General features: G+C 38.3%; 1 protein-coding gene across 1 annotated transcript; it reads left to right on the forward strand.

Annotated features, from left to right (window-relative positions):
- The first annotated feature begins 398 nt into the window (after positions 1-398).
- On the forward strand, positions 399-1,725 carry LOC147790512 (uncharacterized). The gene is made up of 2 exons (XM_087127616.1): positions 399-1,640; positions 1,711-1,725. Exons 1-2 carry the CDS (start codon positions 399-401, stop codon positions 1,723-1,725), a joined length of 1,257 nt encoding a protein of 418 aa, XP_086983742.1.
- The last annotated feature ends 20,419 nt before the right edge of the window (positions 1,726-22,144 follow it).

A 22,144-nucleotide genomic window follows, 5' to 3' on the forward strand; every position in this document is an offset into this window, starting at 1 on the left:
TAAATCATAAACTTAGCTAGAATCCTTTTCTTGGTTTCTAGAATCATGCCGCACAGAGGACGTAGAAGAGGTAGGAGAGGAAGAGGACGACCTCTCGTTAGGATAGGAGGAAGAGGAGACGCCGATAGAAGCTCTTCCCAAGAGGGGTCGACTACCGGCCCATATGCGTTTGTACCACCTCCTGAATACGCACCTCCCCCACAAACCGTACCACCCCCTGAATATGCACCTCCCCCACAAGCAGTACCCCCTCTGAATACGCACCACCCCCTCAAGCTGCACCACAGGCCGGGTTAGACCCCGCCACAAGGTTAATGTTGGAATCCCTCCAAAAAACAATGCAAACTATGCTAGACACACAACAGGCCATGTTGTTGGCTACGCAACAAGTCGCGGCAATGGCCACGCAACCAGCCAACGCGATGGCCACGCAACCAGCCAACGCGGTGGCCCCGCAACCAGCCAACGCGGTGGCCCCGCAACCGGTGGATGCGGTAGCTATCCAACCGGTGAACAACCTGCACCCGGATAGGGGCGCGAATTGGTTAAAGGATTTCAGGCGGTATAACCCCCGTCCTTTTGTCGGTTCAAAGGAAGATCCCACAGCGGCTCAGATGTGGATCGCAAACATGGAAACGACCTTTGAATCAATGAGATGCCCTGATGAACATAAGGTGGCATGTGCGACATACGTGTTACAAAAGGATGCAGAAGTGTGGTGGTCGGATAATAAACAGAGCATCAACCCGGGTGGGGGAATTACAATATGGGAGACCTTTAAGGAAGCCTTTCTAAAATACTATTATCCAAAGGAAACCCGTATAAAGAAACAGCAAGAGTTTAACCACTTAATCCAAGGTGATCGCACGGTGGATCAGTACGATCAGGACTTCATGAGATTGAGAAGGTTTGCACCGTCTTTAGCCGACACTGAAGAGAAACAGACAGAAAAATTTGTGTTAGGATTGAATCCGAAAACCCGCCGCATGTTAGAGGCCTTTAACCCAAAAACCTATGAAGAGGCCCTAAGGATGGCCAAGGCCCTAGAGGAACCCCCAGAGGAAAAGAAAACAAAGCCAACAGTCGCCACAGGGAGGAAACGCCCTGTCGAGGTCGATACCACAGAATTCCAACCACCGTCCCAGAGGCCTCGATATCAGAGTAGGCCACCTGCTCCACCTCCAATAGGCCGATACCTAGCAATGGAGAAGCCCCTGTGCCGTAACTGTGGAAAGCAACATGTTGGGAGATGTTTGGCGGGCTCAGGTATGTGTTATATCTGTGGTCATGCAGGTCATGTGGCCAGAACTTGCCCTACAAAGAGCCCGGGAATTCCAAGGGAACCCCTTAGAGGATCGGTCATCCGAGAGCCCACCTTACAAACCCGTCCACAGACCAAGGCATATGTAGCGACCAGTAAAGAGGCGGGAACATCTGGCACCGTGGTGACAGGTACGCTTTCTATACTAGGACACTTTGCGTTGACATTGTTTGATTCTGGTTCTACCCATTCCTTTGTTGCTTTACCATTTGTTAAACAAGCAGGGTTCGTAATAGAACCCTTAATGCATGCGTTGTCGGTCGGTACCCCGGCAGGGGTAGACCTAGTTACGAAAGATAGAGTAAAGGACGGACAAGTGGTAATAGCTGGACAAACCATCCACGTAGACTTAAAGGTAGTGGATATGACGGATTTTGACGTCATACTAGGAATGGACTGGTTAGCAGAAAACTTTGTTACCATAGACTGCCATAAGAAGGAGGTGATATTCACACCTCCCAACGGACTTACCTTTAAGTTTAAAGGAACCTCCATAGGTACCACCCCAAGAATAATATCGATGATGAAAGCGAGACGCCTGATACAACAAGGGGGGTGGGCGTTTCTAGCCTATGCAGTAAATACAAAAGGAAAGGAAAACCCCATAGATACAATACCGGTAGTAAACGAATTTATGGATGTCTTTCCGGAGGACCTCCCGGGAATTCCTCCATCGCGAGAGGTAGACTTTGGAATAGATCTAGAACCAGGAACGGGACCCATCTCTAAGGCCCCGTACCGCATGGCACCAGCAGAACTAAAAGAGCTTAAAACACAACTGCAAGACCTGCTAGATAAGGGCTTCATTCGACCTAGCGTGTCCCCTTGGGGTGCGCCAGTGTTGTTTGTTAAAAAGAAAGACGGCTCAATGCGTTTATGCATTGACTATAGGGAATTAAACAAGAGGACGGTAAAGAACAAATACCCGTTACCCCGTATTGAGGACCTATTTGATCAACTACGTGGGGCGACAGTGTTTTCTAAAATAGATCTTCGATCAGGATACCATCAAATTAAGATTAAAAATGAAGACATACCGAAAACAGCCTTTCGAACCAGATATGGCTACTACGAGTTTGTGGTGATGTCTTTTGGTCTCACCAATGCCCCAGCGGTATTTATGGAACTAATGAACCGAGTATTTAAGGAGTGCCTAGACTTGTTTGTGATCGTGTTCATAGACGATATCCTGATATACTCGAAAACGGACCTAGAACACCAAGAACACCTTCGCAAAGCCTTAACTATCCTAAGAGAGAACAAGCTGTATGCCAAATTAACCAAGTGTGAATTTTGGCTACGACAGGTTTCGTTTCTGGGGCACGTAGTGTCTAAAGACGGAATCTTCGTAGATCCCAATAAGATAGAAGCGGTCACGAAATGGAAACGCCCAACAACGGTCACCGAGATACGAAGTTTCTTGGGATTGGCGGGTTATTATCGAAGGTTTGTCCAGGACTTCGCTAGAATAGCCACGCCTCTCATCCAATTGACAAAAAAAGGTGTACCTTTTGTTTGGGACAATACTTGTGAGGCCAGCTTTCAAGAACTAAAACAACGACTAGTATCCGCCCCAGTGCTCACAGTTCCAGAAAGTTCTGTGGGATACGCGATTTACAGTGACGCATCCAAAAAGGGATTAGGTTGTGTACTGATGCAACATGGCAAGGTTGTTGCGTATGCGTCACGCCAACTAAAAGATTATGAGAAAAACTATCCTACACATGAATTGGAGCTGGCAGCAGTAGTGTTCGCGTTAAAAATTTGGCGACACTACCTGTATGGCGAAAAGACCCAGATCTACACGGACCACAAAAGCCTAAAACATTTGTTCACCCAAAAAGAATTGAACATGCGGCAACGTAGATGGTTAGAGCTGGTAAAAGATTACAATATAGACATCCAGTACCACCCTGGAAAAGCAAACGTAGTCGCTGATGCACTGAGTCGAAAAGCAGTACACTCGTCGGCCCTCATCACCAGGGAGCCACGAGTGCGAACTGATTTCGAACAGGCTGATATCGCGGTAGTAACCAAAGAAGTTGCCGCCCAAATAGCCCGACTGACAGTGCCCCCCACGCTCAGACAAAGGATCATAGACTCACAACGTGAGGATCCAAGCCTAAGTAAAATCCTAGACCAATTGGAAGTTGGCCCAGTGGACGGATTCACTAAATCAACAAATGACGGATTATTATGCCAAGGGCGTTTATGTGTCCCACCCATGAGCGAAATAAAGAATGAAATCCTAACAGAGGCACACAACTCAACCTTCTCGATACATCCAGGTGGAACAAAGATGTATCAAGACTTGAAACAACACTTCTGGTGGCGAAGTATGAAGAAGGATATCGCAGAGTACGTGAGTAAGTGTCTAGTGTGCCAACAAGTAAAAGCCCCTAGGCAGAAAACCGCTGGGCTACTACAACCTCTAAGTATACCGGAATGGAAATGGGAAAACATTGTCATGGATTTCATAGTAGGCTTACCCAAAACATTAAAGGGCTATACGGTAATCTGGGTGGTCGTGGATCACCTGACAAAGTCGGCTCACTTCCTACCGGGTAAGGCAACATATACAGTAGACAATTGGGCACAACTGTATGTTAAAGAAATTGTGAGGTTGCATGGAGTACCAGTGTCAATTGTGTCGGATCGAGACCCGCATTTTACATCGGCCTTTTGGCGCGGACTCCAAAAAGCGATGGGTACCCGCCTCGACTTTAGCACCGCCTTCCACCCACAAACGGATGGCCAAACAGAACGATTAAACCAAATTCTGGAAGACATGCTTCGGGCATGCGTTATGGATTTCACAGGGAGTTGGGACACCAAACTGCACTTAATGGAATGCTCTTACAATAACAGCTTCCAAGCAACCATCGGAATGGCATCCTTTGAAGCGTTGTATGGAAAACGATGTAGATCCCCATTATGTTGGGACGAAGTAGGAGAACAAGAATTCATAGGACCCGAGCTGGTCCGTGTCACCAACGAGGCAATCCAAAAAATCCGAGTAAGAATGCGTACCGCGCAGAGTAGGCAAAAGAGCTACGCCGACGTTAGGCGTAGGAATTTAGAGTTCGAAGAGGGGGACCCAGTGTTCCTAAAAGTAGCCCCCATGAAAGGTATTCTAAGATTCAGACGCAAGGGGAAGCTCAGCCCCCGATTCATAGGACCGTTCGAAATTTTAGAAAGAGTAGGTTCGGTAGATTACAAACTAGCTTTACCACCTTCACTTTCAAGCGTACACGATGTATTTCATGTGTCCATGTTAAGGAAATATATTCCAGACCCGACACACGTAATAGACTACAAACCTCTCGAAATTGAGGAAAATTTAAGTTACCAGGAGAAACCGATTAAAATTCTAGCCCGAGAGGTGAAAGCCTTACGTAATAGGAGTATAGGTTTCGTTAAGGTATTGTGGCGTAACCACCAAGTCGAGGAAGCTACGTGGGAACGAGAGGAGGAAATAAAGGAAAAATATCCCGAGTTGATCCACGAGTTCGAGGCTTTCGAGGACGAAAGTCCCTTTTAGGGGTAGGTAATGTAACGGAACCGAAAAAAAAAATGATGGTCGTCGGCAGAGCCGAAAACTCCGGCGAACGCCGGAGTTTTCGCTCACACACAACCCACAAAGGGCGGCCGAGGGCTGGGATGCCACAAAATCGCGTCCCCGACCTTCAGCCACACTGAAAGAACCTGCAAAGAAACAAAAACGGTAAGGAAAAAGGAGAGAGAACAGAAAACCGACGGAACTCCGGCGAAGCCGAACTGTACGAATCGACATCGAAAACCCCCATTTCACACCACAAAAGGAATCCCAAAACCCTTTACACACATCAGGAGTATGTTCTACACGAATCCCGTACGCTGAACACCGTCGGCAAGGAAGACGGAATGGCGGACTTCCGAGCTTCTCCAGATCCGGGAGTGCGAGGCCCTTACCAACGAAATCTATACCAAAAACGGGGTTAGGGTGAAGGATAAGCTCGGGAACGGGGAAAAAAAAGAGGGAAAAAGGACGTCGGGATGACGTTATCGAAGAGAGAGAGGGACCGCCGGAAAATCGCGCAGGCAGTCGGGCGAAGAGGACGAAGTCCGACCCGCAATCCGGATCCAGAAACCCGAACCGAACCCCGTACCTTCGGTCAGCCCAGAACCCACGTTACCCGCAGCCCAAACACCCAGCCTTCAACCGCGAGCCGGCCCATCAACCCGCGGCCCGTCACCCGCGAGCTGGCCCATCACCGCGCGGCCCGTCACCTGCGTTCGATCCGAGACTCGCGAGCGGCCCGTTAACCCGCGCCTCGACCCGAGATGCCTGCACACGTGTCGCTCTCAGATTGTGCCACATGTCACGTCTGCAGCGCGGCTACTCTCGGCTCAGGCGGCTTCATCGGCTCGGTGGCGGCTTGACGGCTCCGGCGGCTTATTGGGCTCGGGAAACCTGTTTCCAGCCCGTTTGACACCGTTTCGACCCTCACGGACCTGGTTTCGGCCCTGTTTAAGGTAAAAGGGAACATTTTAAGGTCGTATTTCACAAATTCCAGTTGGGAATTTATTCTTATTTGTGAAATACTAACGGAAGTGACTCATGAACCAATAGGAACCAACCACCAACGGAAGCGTAGAACGTCCACGAGGAGCTAGGAGCTTACGTTATATTCTAGGGAGTACTTCGGCTAAGGCCTACCAAGTAAGTGGCTCACCCGTTGTAGGTTACGCGTTAATTGCTGTATGTTGGCACGTGCCCGTGGTTATGCACGTGCCATTAAATTGTATGCTAGCTTAATGTGCTTAAGTACGAAATCATGTGAACGTGAATGTATGTTATTTATGCTGCTTAGTTGATGTGATATGAATGCATGTGACGATGTGTGACCCTTGTATGATTATGGCTTGTTGTATGAGTATTGAAATGTAACTGAATGAATTGTATGACATGAAATACTGTAAATTGCATGATACATAACCCCGCTAAGAATATGTATGATATGTAACGAAATGAGAATGAGAATGACATGTAAGCATGAAAACGTGACACGGGGTTATGTTCATTAAATGATGACTGTAGGACTAGTGGGACCTCATGCATATTGTGTGATCATGCATTTGGGGGGATACCCCTATCCCATCACGAGGGTACGGACGCGTACATCCAAATGGCAGGACAACGATCGTTATGCCCTGCATAGCGCTGCCGTGATGGTTTTAGTTTTAACGGGTCCCGGTGGGCCCCCAGAGCATGCCCACCGGCTAGGGACAGTGGCCCAGCGGTGTGCGAACTAGCTGGTGAGCCCATACTCGCACGTATGGGCTGCGTGTAGAGTATATGGTACACGTCCACGATTACCTGTTAGGATTACACCGTAGGGAAAACGAAACGAAACAAAACGAAACGATAGGTCCCATCATTTCATTGCATGTGTTTGTCGCATAACCCCGATAGGGGGGTCACTTACTGAGTATTCTAGAAATACTCAAGCCTCGTGCTACTTTACTTTTGCAGATAAGGGCAAGGCACCCATGTGACAACGACGACGGCATCGTACCCCTCAGGATCGTGGCACATGCATAGGGTAGTTGGTTGTTCTTTTTCCATTTCGTAGTCTAGGCCGAATTTGGTTGCATCATTAATATAGGTTAGTATAGGATGAAATGTATTTGCATAATAAACCTTAGGGTAGAATAAAATATGCATTTTGGTTTCTGTTTCTTTTCCTTTCTTTCAATTTTCTCTTTTTCCCTTGTAACCATTTTTCTCTGAGGTAATAAAAGGCGAGTGCGAGTCGCATTAATGAACAGGGCCCATTAAATGTATATTCCGCATTTCAAAGTATAGTAATGACCTTAGATTAGACAGGTAAAATATTAGGGTCGTTACAGAGAAAATTCAGGAGCTCTTAGCCAAGGGGTTCATTCGCCCTACCGTTTGACCCTGGGGAGCTCCTGTACTTTTCGTAAAAAAAGAAGGATGAGACCTTGCGCCTGTGTATAAACTACCGAGAGCTGAAAAAGGTCAATATAAAAAACAAGTATCCCATTCAAAGAATAGATGACTTGTTTGATCAGCTGCAAGGGTCGTTTGTGTTCTTCAAGATAGATCTGAGGTTGGGGTACCATCAATTGAATTTTAGAGAAGAGGACATCACTAAGACAACCTTCAGAAGTCGCTATAGACATTACGAGTTCACAGTTATGTCTTTCGACCTCACCAATGCCCTTGCATTTTTTTATGGAGTTTATGAATAGGGTGTTCAAGGATTACTTCAATTCCTTTGTGATTGTGTTGATTGATGATTTATTGGTGTATTCCAGAGCTGAAGGTCGCATACGAATAGTTCTGATTATGTTGAGAACTCACCCTGTTGTATGCCAAGTTTTCTAAGTCTAAGTTTTGGATGTGGGAAGTAGAATTTTAGGACATGTGGTTTGAAGAGGGGGAATTACTATGGATCCAACTAAGATTGAAGCTGTCATGAGATTGCCTAGATCGACAACTGTAACAGAGGTAAGAAGCTTTTTTTGGTTGGCTGGCTACTATAGGAGGTTTTTCCAAGACTTTTAAAAAATATCGATAGTGATGACTCAGTTGACTAAAAAAGGGAAACCCTTTATGTGGACTTCAGCTTGTGAAGAGAGCTTCCAAGAGTTGAAAAGGAGGTTGGTGATTGCACCAGTCCTCATAATGCCCGATGTAACATCCATCCTTTTTATGTATAGTGACACCATAACGAAATACTTGGGTTGTGTGCTTATGTAGAATGGGATAGTAATTAAGTACGCCTCTAGACAATTGAAGGATTATAGCAACCCATGACTTGGAGTTAGTTGCCGTTGTGTTCGCACTGAAAACATGGCGACATTCTCTTTTTGGGGGAGAGAATTCGAGTGTACATATACCACAAGAGCCATAAATATTTGTTCATCAAGAACGAGTTGAATATGAGACAAAGGAGGTGGCTCGATGTAACGACCCTAAATTTCCACATACTCAGAGTCGCTACTAACGTCTCATGCTCATCTATAATGGGGAAATATAACTCTTACATGAACATAATTGATAACGTAAACTTCAAAAAAACGTTTAAAACAACTTCTTCTCTGGAAAACACAGTCATGGTCTTACGTGTTTAAATATGAAATACTGAAATTTAGAGAAATAAAAAACAAATACAAAATAATTTTAAACAATGCAATGCAAAACAACCTATTCTAACTTAAGACTAGAAATTTAAATATGAGTCTACCCTATGCACGTGCCATAGTCTCTGCTCGCGATGCCGTCATCCTCCGTACAAGTGCGCCTTGCCTTTACCTGAAAAATGATGTGGCACACGACCTGAGTATTTCAAAGAATACTCAGTAAGTGGCCCCACTATAGGGGCCATGCAAATGCAAACACATGCAATCATGATTTAGGGACCTATCTCTAATCATCTTAGGGGTGGCCTCCAGTCTCGGACAAATTGGATGTGTAGTACTTCCCTACACACGACTCACACGTGCGAGTGTGAGTCCCCAGGGCGCTCGCACACCCCCTGGACCCTCTGGTCAAGCTAATCTGTAGCGACGTCCGGAGGTCAGCAGAACCCCATAGTGTCATGCGCCTCATGAACACCCTCATCTGTGTGCTTTCGCACTTGTGCGCATTCGCGCTCATCATAAGGTGCGCGTCCGCACTCATCATCTCTAGGGGAAGTAGCCCTATGCTTATGAACATACAAAATGCATGAGGTCCCTCTAAATCCATCGTAATGTCTCTTCTGACACAACCCTCTAGTCTCATCTCTTTGTTACACTAGGTAACGCATACTCGTGGATATTTATATTAATATCATTTTCATGCTCTTAGGGTTGTGTCCTACGTCGATCTAACGACATGATGCAATATGGCACTCATCCTCATCTAGCATGCTCAATATGGAAAACATCATCATATTAAGGTAAAAATCATGCAATCATCATGCTCATCATAATGCCACAACGTGCGTCAAACATATCAAGCGTCACTCAACAAAATATGTATATACTGCACATATCATCAAGCATCATAATCCACACATCATCATAACTCATACAACTATTTAGCCTATCCTATAGTAAGGCCACTTACTTGGTTGGCCTTGGCCGAACTACTCCCTAAATAGCTAAACGTAAGCTCCCGTTTCGCGAGAGCTGCTTCCTACGTCGCGGGGGTTTGTTTCCTATCACACCGTTCACAACTTTCCGTTAGTATTTCACAATTAATTTAATAAATGTGAAATACGGCTCTAAAACGGCCTCGGATACCTTAATCGGGGCCAAAAACAGATCCGGGAGGGTCGAAACAGTGGAAACCGGGCTGAAAACAGGTGAGCCGAGCCGAACAGTTGCTGGAGCTGTCGGAGGAGCCGCAGGAGCGTCACCGGAGGGAGCCCGAGCCATTTGCGCCGAGCCAAGCCAAGGGACTACCTGCGCCGCTGTGTGACACGTGGCGGCAGCAGAGAGAGCCACGTCGAGCGGTAGTGTCGGGTCGAAGCGCGGGTCGCAGTCCGGTTCGGGTCGTGGTTTGGGTCGCAGGCTGTGGAAGGCTACTGGGCCAAGACTAATCGTTGGGCCTCGACTTACTGGGCTGGGCCGCAAGTGTTTGGTTTTGCAGGCCGGCTCAATTGGACCGTGGGTCTAGTCTAGGTTGGTTCAACTGAACCGTAGCTTCTAGGCTGGTTTGAGGTTTGGGCCGCTGTAGTTGGGCTGGGTCGAAGGCAGAGGCCAAGGGAGGAATGGGCTGGCTCTCTCGGGTTTTTGGGTTCGGGTTGACCCGGATCCGTGGATCTCGTCTTCCTTACCCGACTTCGGCTGATTTTCCGGCGAGCTTTCTCTCTCCTTCCCGCGGCGTTTCTGTTGCCGATTTTGGTCCTCTTTCTTTCCTTTTCCTCTTTGTTCATCGTCCTTCTTTCTTTTCTGGGAGTTTTGCGGCCTAAAAGCTCCTAAAAGCCACAGATCTAAGAACGATTAAGAAAACCTAATTTTCCGACGACGCTTACGAAATAACACAAAACGCACCCTGAGTTATTGTGCTTTCGTTAGGGATCCTTCTCATGGTGGTAACAGGTCGTTTGGTGTCGGTTTGAGGGTGGTTTGAGGGCTCGTCGGAGAAACTAGACACTCGCCGACGTTTGTCCGAAATCTCTCTCTCTCTCGAAATTTTCTATCTTTTCTCCCTTTGCAGGTGTTCTGAAGATGCTGGGTATCGTGGGCTGAGAGCTGGGCATGCTGTGGCCGTCGTTTCGCGTGGGTTCGGCGAAACTCGGCGGTCGCCGGAAAACTCGCGGGTTTTTCGGCGACTGAGTTTTTTTTTTTTTTCTCGTTTTCTCGTTTTCCTCTTTTATTTATTTATTTATTATATATATTATTTTTTTTCTTTCTTTCCCGGGTCGTTACACTCGAGCTAGTGAAAGATTACGATGTTGAGATCTTTTATCATCCTGGCAAGGCTAGTGTGGTAGCCCACATCTCTGCATTGGTCACCCAGTAGAGCAAGCTTCACAAACGAGATCCAAAGAGTTGGGATTAATATAGTTGTTAAGAACATTACTGCATAACTAGCTCAGTTGACTGTACAATCTACACTTTGTAAACGCATCATTAATGCACTAGAAAGCCTGGTCGCGATGCTAGATTTACCTCTCATTTTTTGAAGAGTTTGCAAAAAGCCTTGGGTACCCAACTTCATTTTAGTACAGCCTTCACTCCTGAGACAGATGGATAGACATGGAGATTGAATCAAGTATTAGAGGACATGCTTAGGCAGATGTGATGGATTTTGTTGGTTGTTGGGATGAACACCTACCCCTCAAGGAGTTTGCTTATATTGGATATGGTAGCTTATGAAAAATGCTATTGTAGACTTTTTATAGAGTTTTTCGTACGTCGTGACAGCCCATGTTATTAAAAGTCTGAAATTTTTTTGAAATTTCGCACCGGGAGCCTCCAAAGATGTACTAGGCAAGTTCAATATGAATTGGTTGCTGTCTTTGAGATTCTTGATGTTCAGCTATGGATTTATAGTCACTTACTCTGATACTTTTCTCTATTTATGATTGTTTTGAATTTTAAAGTGGTTTTTGTAGCAGAAGATGTAGAGATGCTAAGATACTCGACTTCATTCAATTCTATGTTTGATCTTGGTTTGAATGATGTGAATTTTGTAATTATGGTTGAAACGTCACTCAAGTGAAGCTTGAGAATCTCTTTCTAATTTTGAAGAATTTTTATTTTTGAATTTGAACTCATTAAATTTCAACAACACAACCGATTCTCTATTTAATGATTTGAAATTTTGAGAACTCTCACGTTTAGATTTCACTATTGTTTATAATCTTTTTTGGTATGATTCTAAGGCTAAATTGAGTTAAAATTTTCCTTTTTCTAGTTAGGATTTGAGTTGTTAGGAGTAATAGAAAATCTACTTTCTATTTTTCTTATTAATTCCTAATGCGTGGATTTTTCCTTCCTCAACTTTACTAACTACACACTTCATAATCTCATCTTACAAATTTTTTTGTTCACTACATATTCAGTAGTCACATCTTATAAATTTTGTTGTTCACTACACATTCAGTAGTCACATCTTATAAATTTTGTTGTTCACTAAACATTTTGTAATCACATCTTATCTTATAAAATATTTGTTCTACTAAGGTAGCTGAAAAGTTTGTAAAAGTATACTTCACAAACGAAAGGAAAGATGACAAAGGACTTACAATACAAAGCCTTGATATTATAACACCTCTTCTCATACGTTGAACAACAATGCATATAGTGGAGAATAATTTATCTTGTATCATATGAATAACATTTTTATTTTAGGAAATTATTGAATACGTTACTTTCTAATGTAAATAGATTATGAAATTTCAATTATGAATTGAAGTCGAGACATTTAGTCTGTTATGTATTTCATGTATGTTTAGTTAATAATGAATACTTTGATAAAATTTTATTACAATATAATTAATTTCAATGTATACAATGAAAAATAAATGATTTGAAAAGGTTATTAGGATAATTATAATTATTATAAATGACCAAATAATTTTCTTATAACATAATATTAAAGATATAAATACTATATTATAGCGTTAAAAAAATGCAATTATAAGTTAAAGATAGCACAATATTTTAGCTATATTAAACATATAATAGCATTAATAAAAAACACTATCAAATGTTTATATAACAATGTATATAAGCTATAACTTCATACTCTATTATAACATTCATTATAGCTACAAAAAAAAAATGCTATAAAATATTCCAGGCTTTTGATAACATGGGCTATTACGACGTACGAAAAACGTTATAAAATGTCTATGATAGCGTTTTTCGTAAGCTATTGTAGATCAGCATCAGGATACTTCCCCTTTAATGATGATGATACGGACTTATACGCTACGATGATGATGGTGATCATGCTAAGCATAACACTGAGGGGTCTGCTGACCTCCGGACGTCGCTACGGACAGCTAGCTCGACTATGATGGGTCTAGGGTTGCGAACTGCCTGAGGATTCATGCTCTCACATGTGGATGGTATGTAGGGAAGTACTACACATCCAATTTAGTCTGGACTTGAGGCCACCATTAGATGTTCTAATGATAGGTCCCTAGAGTTTTATTGCATGTGTTTGCATATTTTTCACGGCCCCTATAGTGGGATCACTTAGTGAGTATTCTTCAAAATAATAAGGTCGTGTGCTACATCTTTTTCACGGCCCCTATTTAACATATGTGTTTGCATCTTTTTCACAGCCCCTACGGTTGATGGTGACATCGAAAAGTAGAGACCATGGCACGTGCATAGGATAGAAGCATATTTCATTTCGTAGACTTAGGTTAGAATAGGTTGTTATGCATTTCATGTTTTTTTTAAAATTTATTTCATTATCGTTTTCAATTTCATTTCTAAATTAGGTTTTTAAACATAAGACCATGGTGGGGTTTTCATCGATGAAGTACATTTAGTTTGAAATTTATTACTTGCATGATGATGTTTTAATAGCTATATTCTGCATGCAGGCTTAGATTAAGATAATGTTAGCGACTTTAGGTAGCTGAAATCTAGGGTCGTTACATTCCTAACATTTCTGACATATGATATATTGGCTAGAAACACTCGTGTACCATGACTAAGTTGAACTAATCAACTTTCTAACTTCAGCATAGATGTAATTCTCAAAGTATTCTCAGGACAAGCCTCCTTATATGTGAAACTTTCCCCTATTGTGGGTCTAAGGGCCATTATATGGGTATTGCAATCCATAAAGGATGGTACCAAAATCATGCATACTCACAACAATAATGTCAAATAAAAGATTCATATTGAAATTGTTACCCTACCTGCCTTGACTCTATGGTTAACTAAGAACAACATTAAAAAATATTGTAGTTAAAGAAAAATAAGAGTATTTTGATTGTAAAGGAGAAGAAACACATAGGTAGGAGTGGATATTGATAGCATGATTTCTAAGGGTTGTATTTTTAGGTGAGCATGTTCGCGTAAAATAAAAAACACATATGCTAAATAGTCAAACTGTTAGGAATCACGACTCAACACAATGGTATGATATTGTCCACTTTGAACATAAGTTCTCATGGGATTGCTTTACTTTGGGCTTTCTCAAAAGGTCTCATACAAATGGAGATAGTATTTCTCACTTATAAACCCATGATCTTCCACTAAATTAACAAATGTGGGACTCACTCCCAAAAATCCTCAACACAAAGATAGGAAGGGCACTTGTAACAACTGCATCGAGATCATCGACCTTTTTGGTCGTGGTAGCATGTGTTAGCCTCCTAGTTCTTTTATTTGGTATTTATGCTTTAAAGCCTCGTAATTAAGTATTTAGTTTTTAATAAAAATTTAAATTATTTTATTTGCAATTTAATATTATCAATCGTATGAAAAATCCATGGTAATTAGCGTAATCTTGAACACTATTTGTTTGACACAGGAAAAACTTAGGAAAATTATGTTGAAGAAATAACTGAAAGGACTTAGGTTATGATTGGATCGTAAAATAAAATTGTTCATTACAGAAACTTAAGGTGAAAAATGTAATTACAAGAGTAAAACAGACTTTTGACCAAGGTATACTTACGAAGAACTCGAGAAGGATTGACTTCCTTGTAATGATTATATCAATGAACACAACTTGTCCTAAATTGCTTGCGAGTTCAACTATAGGCCGATAGTGAAATTAATTATAATTAATGAATGAGAAATAAATAAATAATTAATTTTTTTTTATTCTCGGAACTTATAACACAAACAAATGCGACAAACAGCACGGGGAAATAGTACTTTTAAATTAAAAAACTTCACTTTATTATAGTTCAAAGACTTTAAGACCATGCATGTATGCTCAACCGTCACATTACTCTTAATTCAAGATAAGAGAAGGAAAATATTAGACACTAAGAAATAAACTTGGCCTTCTTTTCCAAATGTAATAGCACATGAAATTTCCACAATTACCCACCAGCATAAAATCTAAAATCAACTCAATTAGAACCTCGTCAATGTAGAATGAGGCAAATTTATGAACGGATGACTTAAGCTCCGGAATTGGAAACTTCAAACTTTCTTGATTTGATATTTTTTGTAACACCCGGTGCCCAACATGTACGAACTCACACTTTTTTATGACAAGCATCCTCTTAACTTATACAAGTTCCTAGATTTTATTGGAGATTTTAGAGTGTAATTTTCAAACCGGTGCAAAAGAAAAAAATGCTCGAGCCACATCAAGAAGCTTAGGAACTTTTTTTTTTTAAAAAAAATGTAATTTAATGGAAATATTCGGTCAAAGTCAAATAGGGGCAAAGTGGTAATTTTTCCCCACACACCACCTTGAGGGGGGCTACACAGACGTGCAAGGAAAATTAAAAAAAAAAAAAAAAAAAAAAAAAAAAAAAAAAAAAAAAAAACTAATACTTTTTTTCATCTTTTTTTTTTTATTTTTTTTTATTTTTTTGTAATCTATAACACAAATAAAATTAGAAAAGTAGGACAATGAAATTCACCATTCAAAAGTTTTCTTTTTATTTAATTTGTATACTTCTAATAATAATAAATTTAATTTTGTCAAAAATAGATTTAATTAAAAAATTAATTACATTTAAATTATTTTCAACTTTACTTAAAATATTAGGGCCCAAATATTTAATATATATATTAATTAAACAATATCTAAAGCATACAATTAATTTTTACTTTATCACCGTAGTTAGGTAGAAAATGTGCTTTACTTAAAATTCACTCTTGTCTTGAGAGAATAATCATCTTTTTATCTTTGGAAAATGAAAAACGAAACATATGACATTTTCTTAACTCTTTGTTTTGTTGGAAAAAAAAATTAAAAGATAAAATATTTTATGGAAATGTTCATTTACATGAACAAAGTCTCTCCATTATTCAAAGTAAAATTTATACATTAAAGAAAATACCTTTATTGACTATTTAAAGAAAATATTTTTATTGACTAAAGTATAATTTATACTTTAAAGAAAATATCTTTATTGACCAACATACTTATAGAATAAAAATCTATGCCAATTTATGTTTAGATCTCAAATAAAATAATCTTTTACTTTCATCTAGATTTTTTAGTCAAAGAATATAAAATAAATTTTTTTTATTGAAGAGTTGTATCATAAATAAACAACATCCATCAATTTAATTTCTTTTTTCAATCTATAGAGAAAAGTACGATAAATACACACACATATATATAGAATTTTGTCATTAGATTATTGGATAACATTTTAAATAATTATTTAGAAAACTTGAAAAAGAAAATGTTAATACACGAGATTGTTTTGATGAGTTTGAGTGTATTAAAGGCAATATAAAACATTAAGATTGATGAATTAGAGATAACTATATTAGAGACCTAAATTAAATTTAATTATATTCGAAATTATCAATTAAGCTTGATAGTTTGAGATAGCTATGAAAGCACTATTCCCACACAAGAATTAGATTCATCGAAATAATATATGTTGATCCTTATGTTGGAGTTTAAGAGGGAGAAGGAGGGGTACCATAAGTCTATATAAAGGTTAAGGTAGTAGATAGTTTGTCCAAAGCAAAGCAAAGCATAACAAAGCAGTAATATATAAGAGTTACGTCATCCATCAAAGTTAAATATGAGTATTTTGGGTGAAGAACTAGACGATTGTGACCTTGGAGATTACAAACCATGTGAGAATGAAGAACTAGATGATTTTGACGTTCAACTTTGCAAATCAGGTGAGAATCGTGCCAACCCACTTCTGCTGCTAATTGCACGGTTTGCAGTGCGATTGATTGCAAGGTTGATAAGGCTCGAGTTGAGGCTCAAGGCTTATGTCTCTGTTAGAATCCGGATCATGCCTCGTGGGATCCTCTACCGCATGAGGGTGGAGGTGGAAGCTAAAATCAATGGCAGATGGGTAGCTCAAATCTATGAAGTTGTGGTTTTTATTCCATATTTTGGTCGTTGGGTACTAAGATCTTACAAGCTTGTCCAACCCAATTAACTCCCACTCCCTACTTACTCTAATATGAAATAGATGAGGCATACTTCTATATGCTCTCTCATCCATCAATGAAATAAACTTAATTACCTCTATCTCTTTTCTAATGGATTCTATCTATCCTTCGGTCATTTCTTACCAAAAAAAAAAATCTAAATTTATCAATTCATATATTTAAAAACAACTAGCATTTATATTTTGAATAATTTTGCTCCAATCACAAAAGTAGTTTGAAAAGTTGGGGTAATGTTACGACTCGAGTTTCAAGACTTCGAATCTCGAACCATGAAAAAAACAGAAGACGAAAGTTAATGAAATAAAAATAAAAGATGGCAATTCGATGAATTTTAAATCAAATTAAAGAATGACAACACCAAAATTAAATACAAAAAGATTTCAAAATACAAAACCATGCGGTTCAAATTTATTACAAAGGGTAAGATAGGGACCGACATACAATACTACATAGATCTAGTCAGTAAAGGAGGGATCATTGTTAGAAGAGACAATTTTGGTAAGTTGGATTTCTAAATTTCTTATCTAATTTGTTTAATTTTATTATTTTAATTTAGGATAGAGAAATAAATACCAAAAGTTTTTAATTCTAGAAAATTTTTGTCACGTGAGAAAACATGGACAAAAATAGTAAAAAAACCGGGTAACAAATTAGCTTGCAGTGGTCTCTCAACAAATGCTACAAAACAAAACAAAAAAAAAATAAATAAATAAAATAAAAGTGAAGAAATAATAATAAAAGAAGAAGACTTTTGCTTCCAAATTAAAGCCATGGCAATGATATCTCAATCTTGGGAAGCTCTCATGTTTAAATCTACCATATTTCCATGCACAGTTGCCAAGATGGTTTAATTGATGCCATTATGGTTCCACTGCCATTACAATTTCCCATAATTTCCCATAGTCATTTCACTCACCATAACGAGGTATAAATTTGATTGCATTTTCAACACAAACCCATTACAAATCTAATTGTTTTACACGTATAGGTATATTGTTATTTGGAGCTAGTGTTAGCTATTCCGAAGATTCTATAGTTCTCTATGTATAGGTTATGTTATTTGGATTTGATAAGTTGACTTTCGAATATATAGCAATTTGTCTCTGTGTTTGTGTACGGATTGCTCTCCATTTCCCATCATCTTTCTTAATTATCTTTTCAACTTCTAACTAAACAAACCCTTCATTAATCACTCTCTTAACATTAATTAAATTGTTTTAAGTTAAATTATAAATTGTTACATTATAACAACTAGCTTAAAACGACATCGTTTAAAACTATCGTGAAAGCCAAAATTTAAACTATATAAGAATTTATTTGATAATTTTACGTAGAGTTATTAAATTATCTAGTCTTTGTGAAAAAATTGTGATACAAGTTTCTTCGAGCACGTAAATACCAAATAAGTTCAAAGTAGTAGACTTGAACGACATCATTGCACCTTGCTTAAGGACACTGAACAATCTAAGAAGAATGTCGTGCATGTCCATTCACAAACACAACAGCCAGACGATACTTATTCAATATCTTGAATAAAAGTATAATAATCATAATTTGGTTTGATTCGTATAGCTTTTGATAAGATGATTATGCATTATGTTTGGTTTTGATAAATGCAATCGAGGATTGTGTGTTGTTGACATATATGAAATACGACCCATTTGAGAGATTGGTAGGTAAAAGGAAGAGAACAAAATCATGAAACTAAAAGACAAAGTGAAATGAAAAAAAGGTGGTTAGTATATACAAGTCTCTCTCCTGCATTCTTCTGCAAATGTATATATATCAAGTTGTTGGTATAGAACTGTGGACCTAATCCACGACCTGATTCATGATCCAAGCTGACTCGGTCCACAATCAAAACTTACTCAATCAACAACTTAAAGTGACCTAATCCACGACCAAAAATGAGTCTTTATTAAATGAAATTTCTTGCTTGAAAGAGAATATTCGTAATGTTGTAAAATTTGATATACTCTGTGAAAAGCATGTAAATGATTGTAATGAGAAAACTGCATTACCCGATAAAATTAAGTTTCTTGAGCATGATTGTTATGAAAAATATAAGTTAATTAAATTACTCAAAGAACAGGAATCAAATATGCAAGAACTTGGTAAAGCTAAAGAGTCTATTATAAACTTAACTATAGATGCTCAAAAGTTAGATAAAATAATTTAAGCATGTAAGCCTTATGGTGATAAAAGAGGATTAGGTTATATTGATGAATGCTCTACACCTTCAAGTTCTAAAACAATATTTTTTAAAGCATTTTCCATTATGTCTAAGCCTAACACATGCAAATTTGCATCACAATATGATAAATCTAGATTTGTGCCTATATGTTATTATTGTGGTGTTGAAGGTCATATTAGACCTAATTGCTTTAAATGGAAAAATTCTCAAAACATTACTTCCCAAGAAAATTTTCTCAAAATATAAAATTTAACAATGTTTTAAAAAATAATTTTTCTATTGAAAATAAAGTACATAAACTTAGTCCAAGAAATAAATTTCTGCATAACGTTGTTTGTTTCTTGTGTGGTTAGTTTTTTAAATATGAATGCAATCATGATTCTTAAATTTATGAAAACTAACCTGTTAGGACCCAAACAAGTATGGGTACCAAAAGGTCAATTTTGAATATCTTTGTTTATAGGTTTATTTGAAAACCTCCAAGAAAAATAAGTGGTATTTGGACAGTGGTTGCTCAAGACACATGACCGGAAACCAATCCAAGTTTGTGAGTCTTTCAAAGATGGATGGTGGCTTAGTAACCGTTGGCGACAACAAGAAGAGTAAAATAAAAATGATGTTTTGAAAAGATTGGCTAATTTTGTAAAAAGAGTTCAAAATGAATTTTTTTTTTTGATAAAATTAGGAGTGACCATGGAGGAGAATTCGCTACTGTGGGGTTTGAAAATTTTTGTGAAGATAATGGTTTTTATCATGACTTCTCTCCAATGACTCTTCAACAAAAGAGTGTGGTTGAAAAAAAAAATAGTACATTACCAGAATTTACCTAAATATTTTTGGGCAGAAGATACCGCTGGTTATGTTTCAAATAGAGCTTTAATTAGACACTGTTTAGATAAAACTTCTCATGAACTCTATCCTAATTAAATTCCAAATATTCCGTATTTCAAAGTTTTTTTTTTTTTTTTTTTTTTTTTTTTTTTTTTTTTTTTGCAAATGTTTTATTTTGAACAACAAAATAAAAAGTTGAGAAAATTTTATTTTAAGACGGATATTTGTATTTTTCTTGGTTATTCATCTACTAGTAAAGCTTATAGAGTTTTCAATAAGAGAACTTTAGTTATAGAAGAATCTATGCACGTGTATTTGATGAATCTTATAATGATATTTCTAATGAGTTTATTTGCAGGGATGATTTAGAAAGAAAATTTTGGAGATTTACCTGTGAATAACAAAGGAAGATAAACTCTTTCAAGTAAAGAAGAAGTGAACTTAAATGAAAAGAAGGAAGAAAGTTCTTTTCAATGACAAAGGAAGAGAAACTCTCTCAGATAAAGAAGAAGTGAGCTTAAATGAAAAGAAGGAAAAAAGTTCTTCATCAGTGCCAAAAGTATGGAGGTATGCCTCATCTCATCCCAAGGACTTGATTATTGGTGATCCCGAACAAGGTGTGAAAACTCGTTCCCCTATTAATTTATTCAATAATCTTGCTTTTGTTTCTCAAATTGAACCAAATCAATTTGAAAGGAACAAAGTTTGGGAATTAGTCCTTAGACCCTCTAATACTTCCATTATTGAAACCAAATGAGTTTTTAGAAATAAAATTGAGGAGGAAGGTATAGACTATGAAGAAACTTTTGCCTCCGTTGCTAGATTAGAAGCTATTAGAATGTTACTTGCATTTGCTTCTTACAAAAATTTTATATTATATCAAATGGATGTGAAAAGTGCATTCTTAAATGGTTATATTATGGAGGAAGTTTATGTAAAACAACCTCCTGGATTTGAAAATTTTGATTTTTCACATCATGTCTATAAGTTGAAAAAGACTCTTTATGGCTTAAAACAAGCTCCAAGAGATTGGTACGATAGACTAAGTAATTTTCTTATTGAGAATGATTTCAAAATGGGTAAGCTCGACACTACTCTCTTTATTAAAATTAAAGAAAAAAATATGTTATTTTTGCAAATATATGTGGATGATATTATATTTGGTTCTACTAATCCTTCTTTATGTGAAGAATTTTCTAAATGTATGCATAACGAGTTTGAGATGAGTATGATGGGAGAGCTCAGTTTCTTTCTTGGACTTCAAATCAAACAACTGAAAGATGGTATCTTCCTAAATCAAGAGAAGTACATCAAGGATTTACTCAAAAGGTTCGAGTTCAATGAAGGTAAGATTGCAAAAACTCCAATGAGCACATCTACCAAGCTTGATAAGGATGAAAAAGGTAAATGTGTAGATATAAAATCTTATTGAGGTATGATTGGATTTTTACTTTACTTGACTGCTAGTAGACATGATATTATGTTTAGTGTATGTCTTTGTGCTAGGTTTTAATCTTGTCCTAAGGAATCTCATCTACATATCGTTAAAAGAATATTTAAATATTTGCTTGGGACTATTAATTTAGGATTGTGGTATAGAAATGTTGAGTTTAAATTGGTAGGATATTCTGATGCGGATTTTGCGGGAAGTTTACTTGATCGTAAAAGTACTAATGGAACTTGTCAATTTCTTGGTAGTTCATTAGTTTCTTGGTTTAGTAAAAAGCAAAATTCTGTTGTCTTATCTACTACAGTTGCTAGTTGTTGGCTCAAATTCTTTGGATGAAACAAACTCTTTGTGACTTTGGATTAAAATTTGATAGTGTGCCTATCTTTTGTAATAACACCAATGCTATTAATTTAACCAAAAATCCTGTTCATCATTCTAGAACTAAACATATTGACATTAGACATCATTTTATTAGAGAGCATGTGCAAAATGGACATATTATTCTTGATTTTGTAAATCCTAATAATCAATTAGCATATATTTTTAACAAGCCGTTAAATGAAGACATTTTTTGCAAAAATAGGCTTGAGCTTAGTATTATTCGGTGTGATATATCTTGAATTTGAGTTTGGTATTACTCGGTGTGATATATGTTGAATTTTAGGCATGTTCTCAGGGGAGCATGTCATCCTTTTATTATTGTTTTATTGTTCTTTTTTATGATTACAAAGGGGGAGAAAATTAGGAAAAATATGCTCTAAGT

Source organism: Cucurbita pepo, chromosome 10 (assembly GCF_057944985.1).
Source record: "Cucurbita pepo subsp. pepo isolate OVF chromosome 10, ASM5794498v1, whole genome shotgun sequence".
NCBI classification, from domain to species: domain Eukaryota; kingdom Viridiplantae; phylum Streptophyta; class Magnoliopsida; order Cucurbitales; family Cucurbitaceae; genus Cucurbita; species Cucurbita pepo.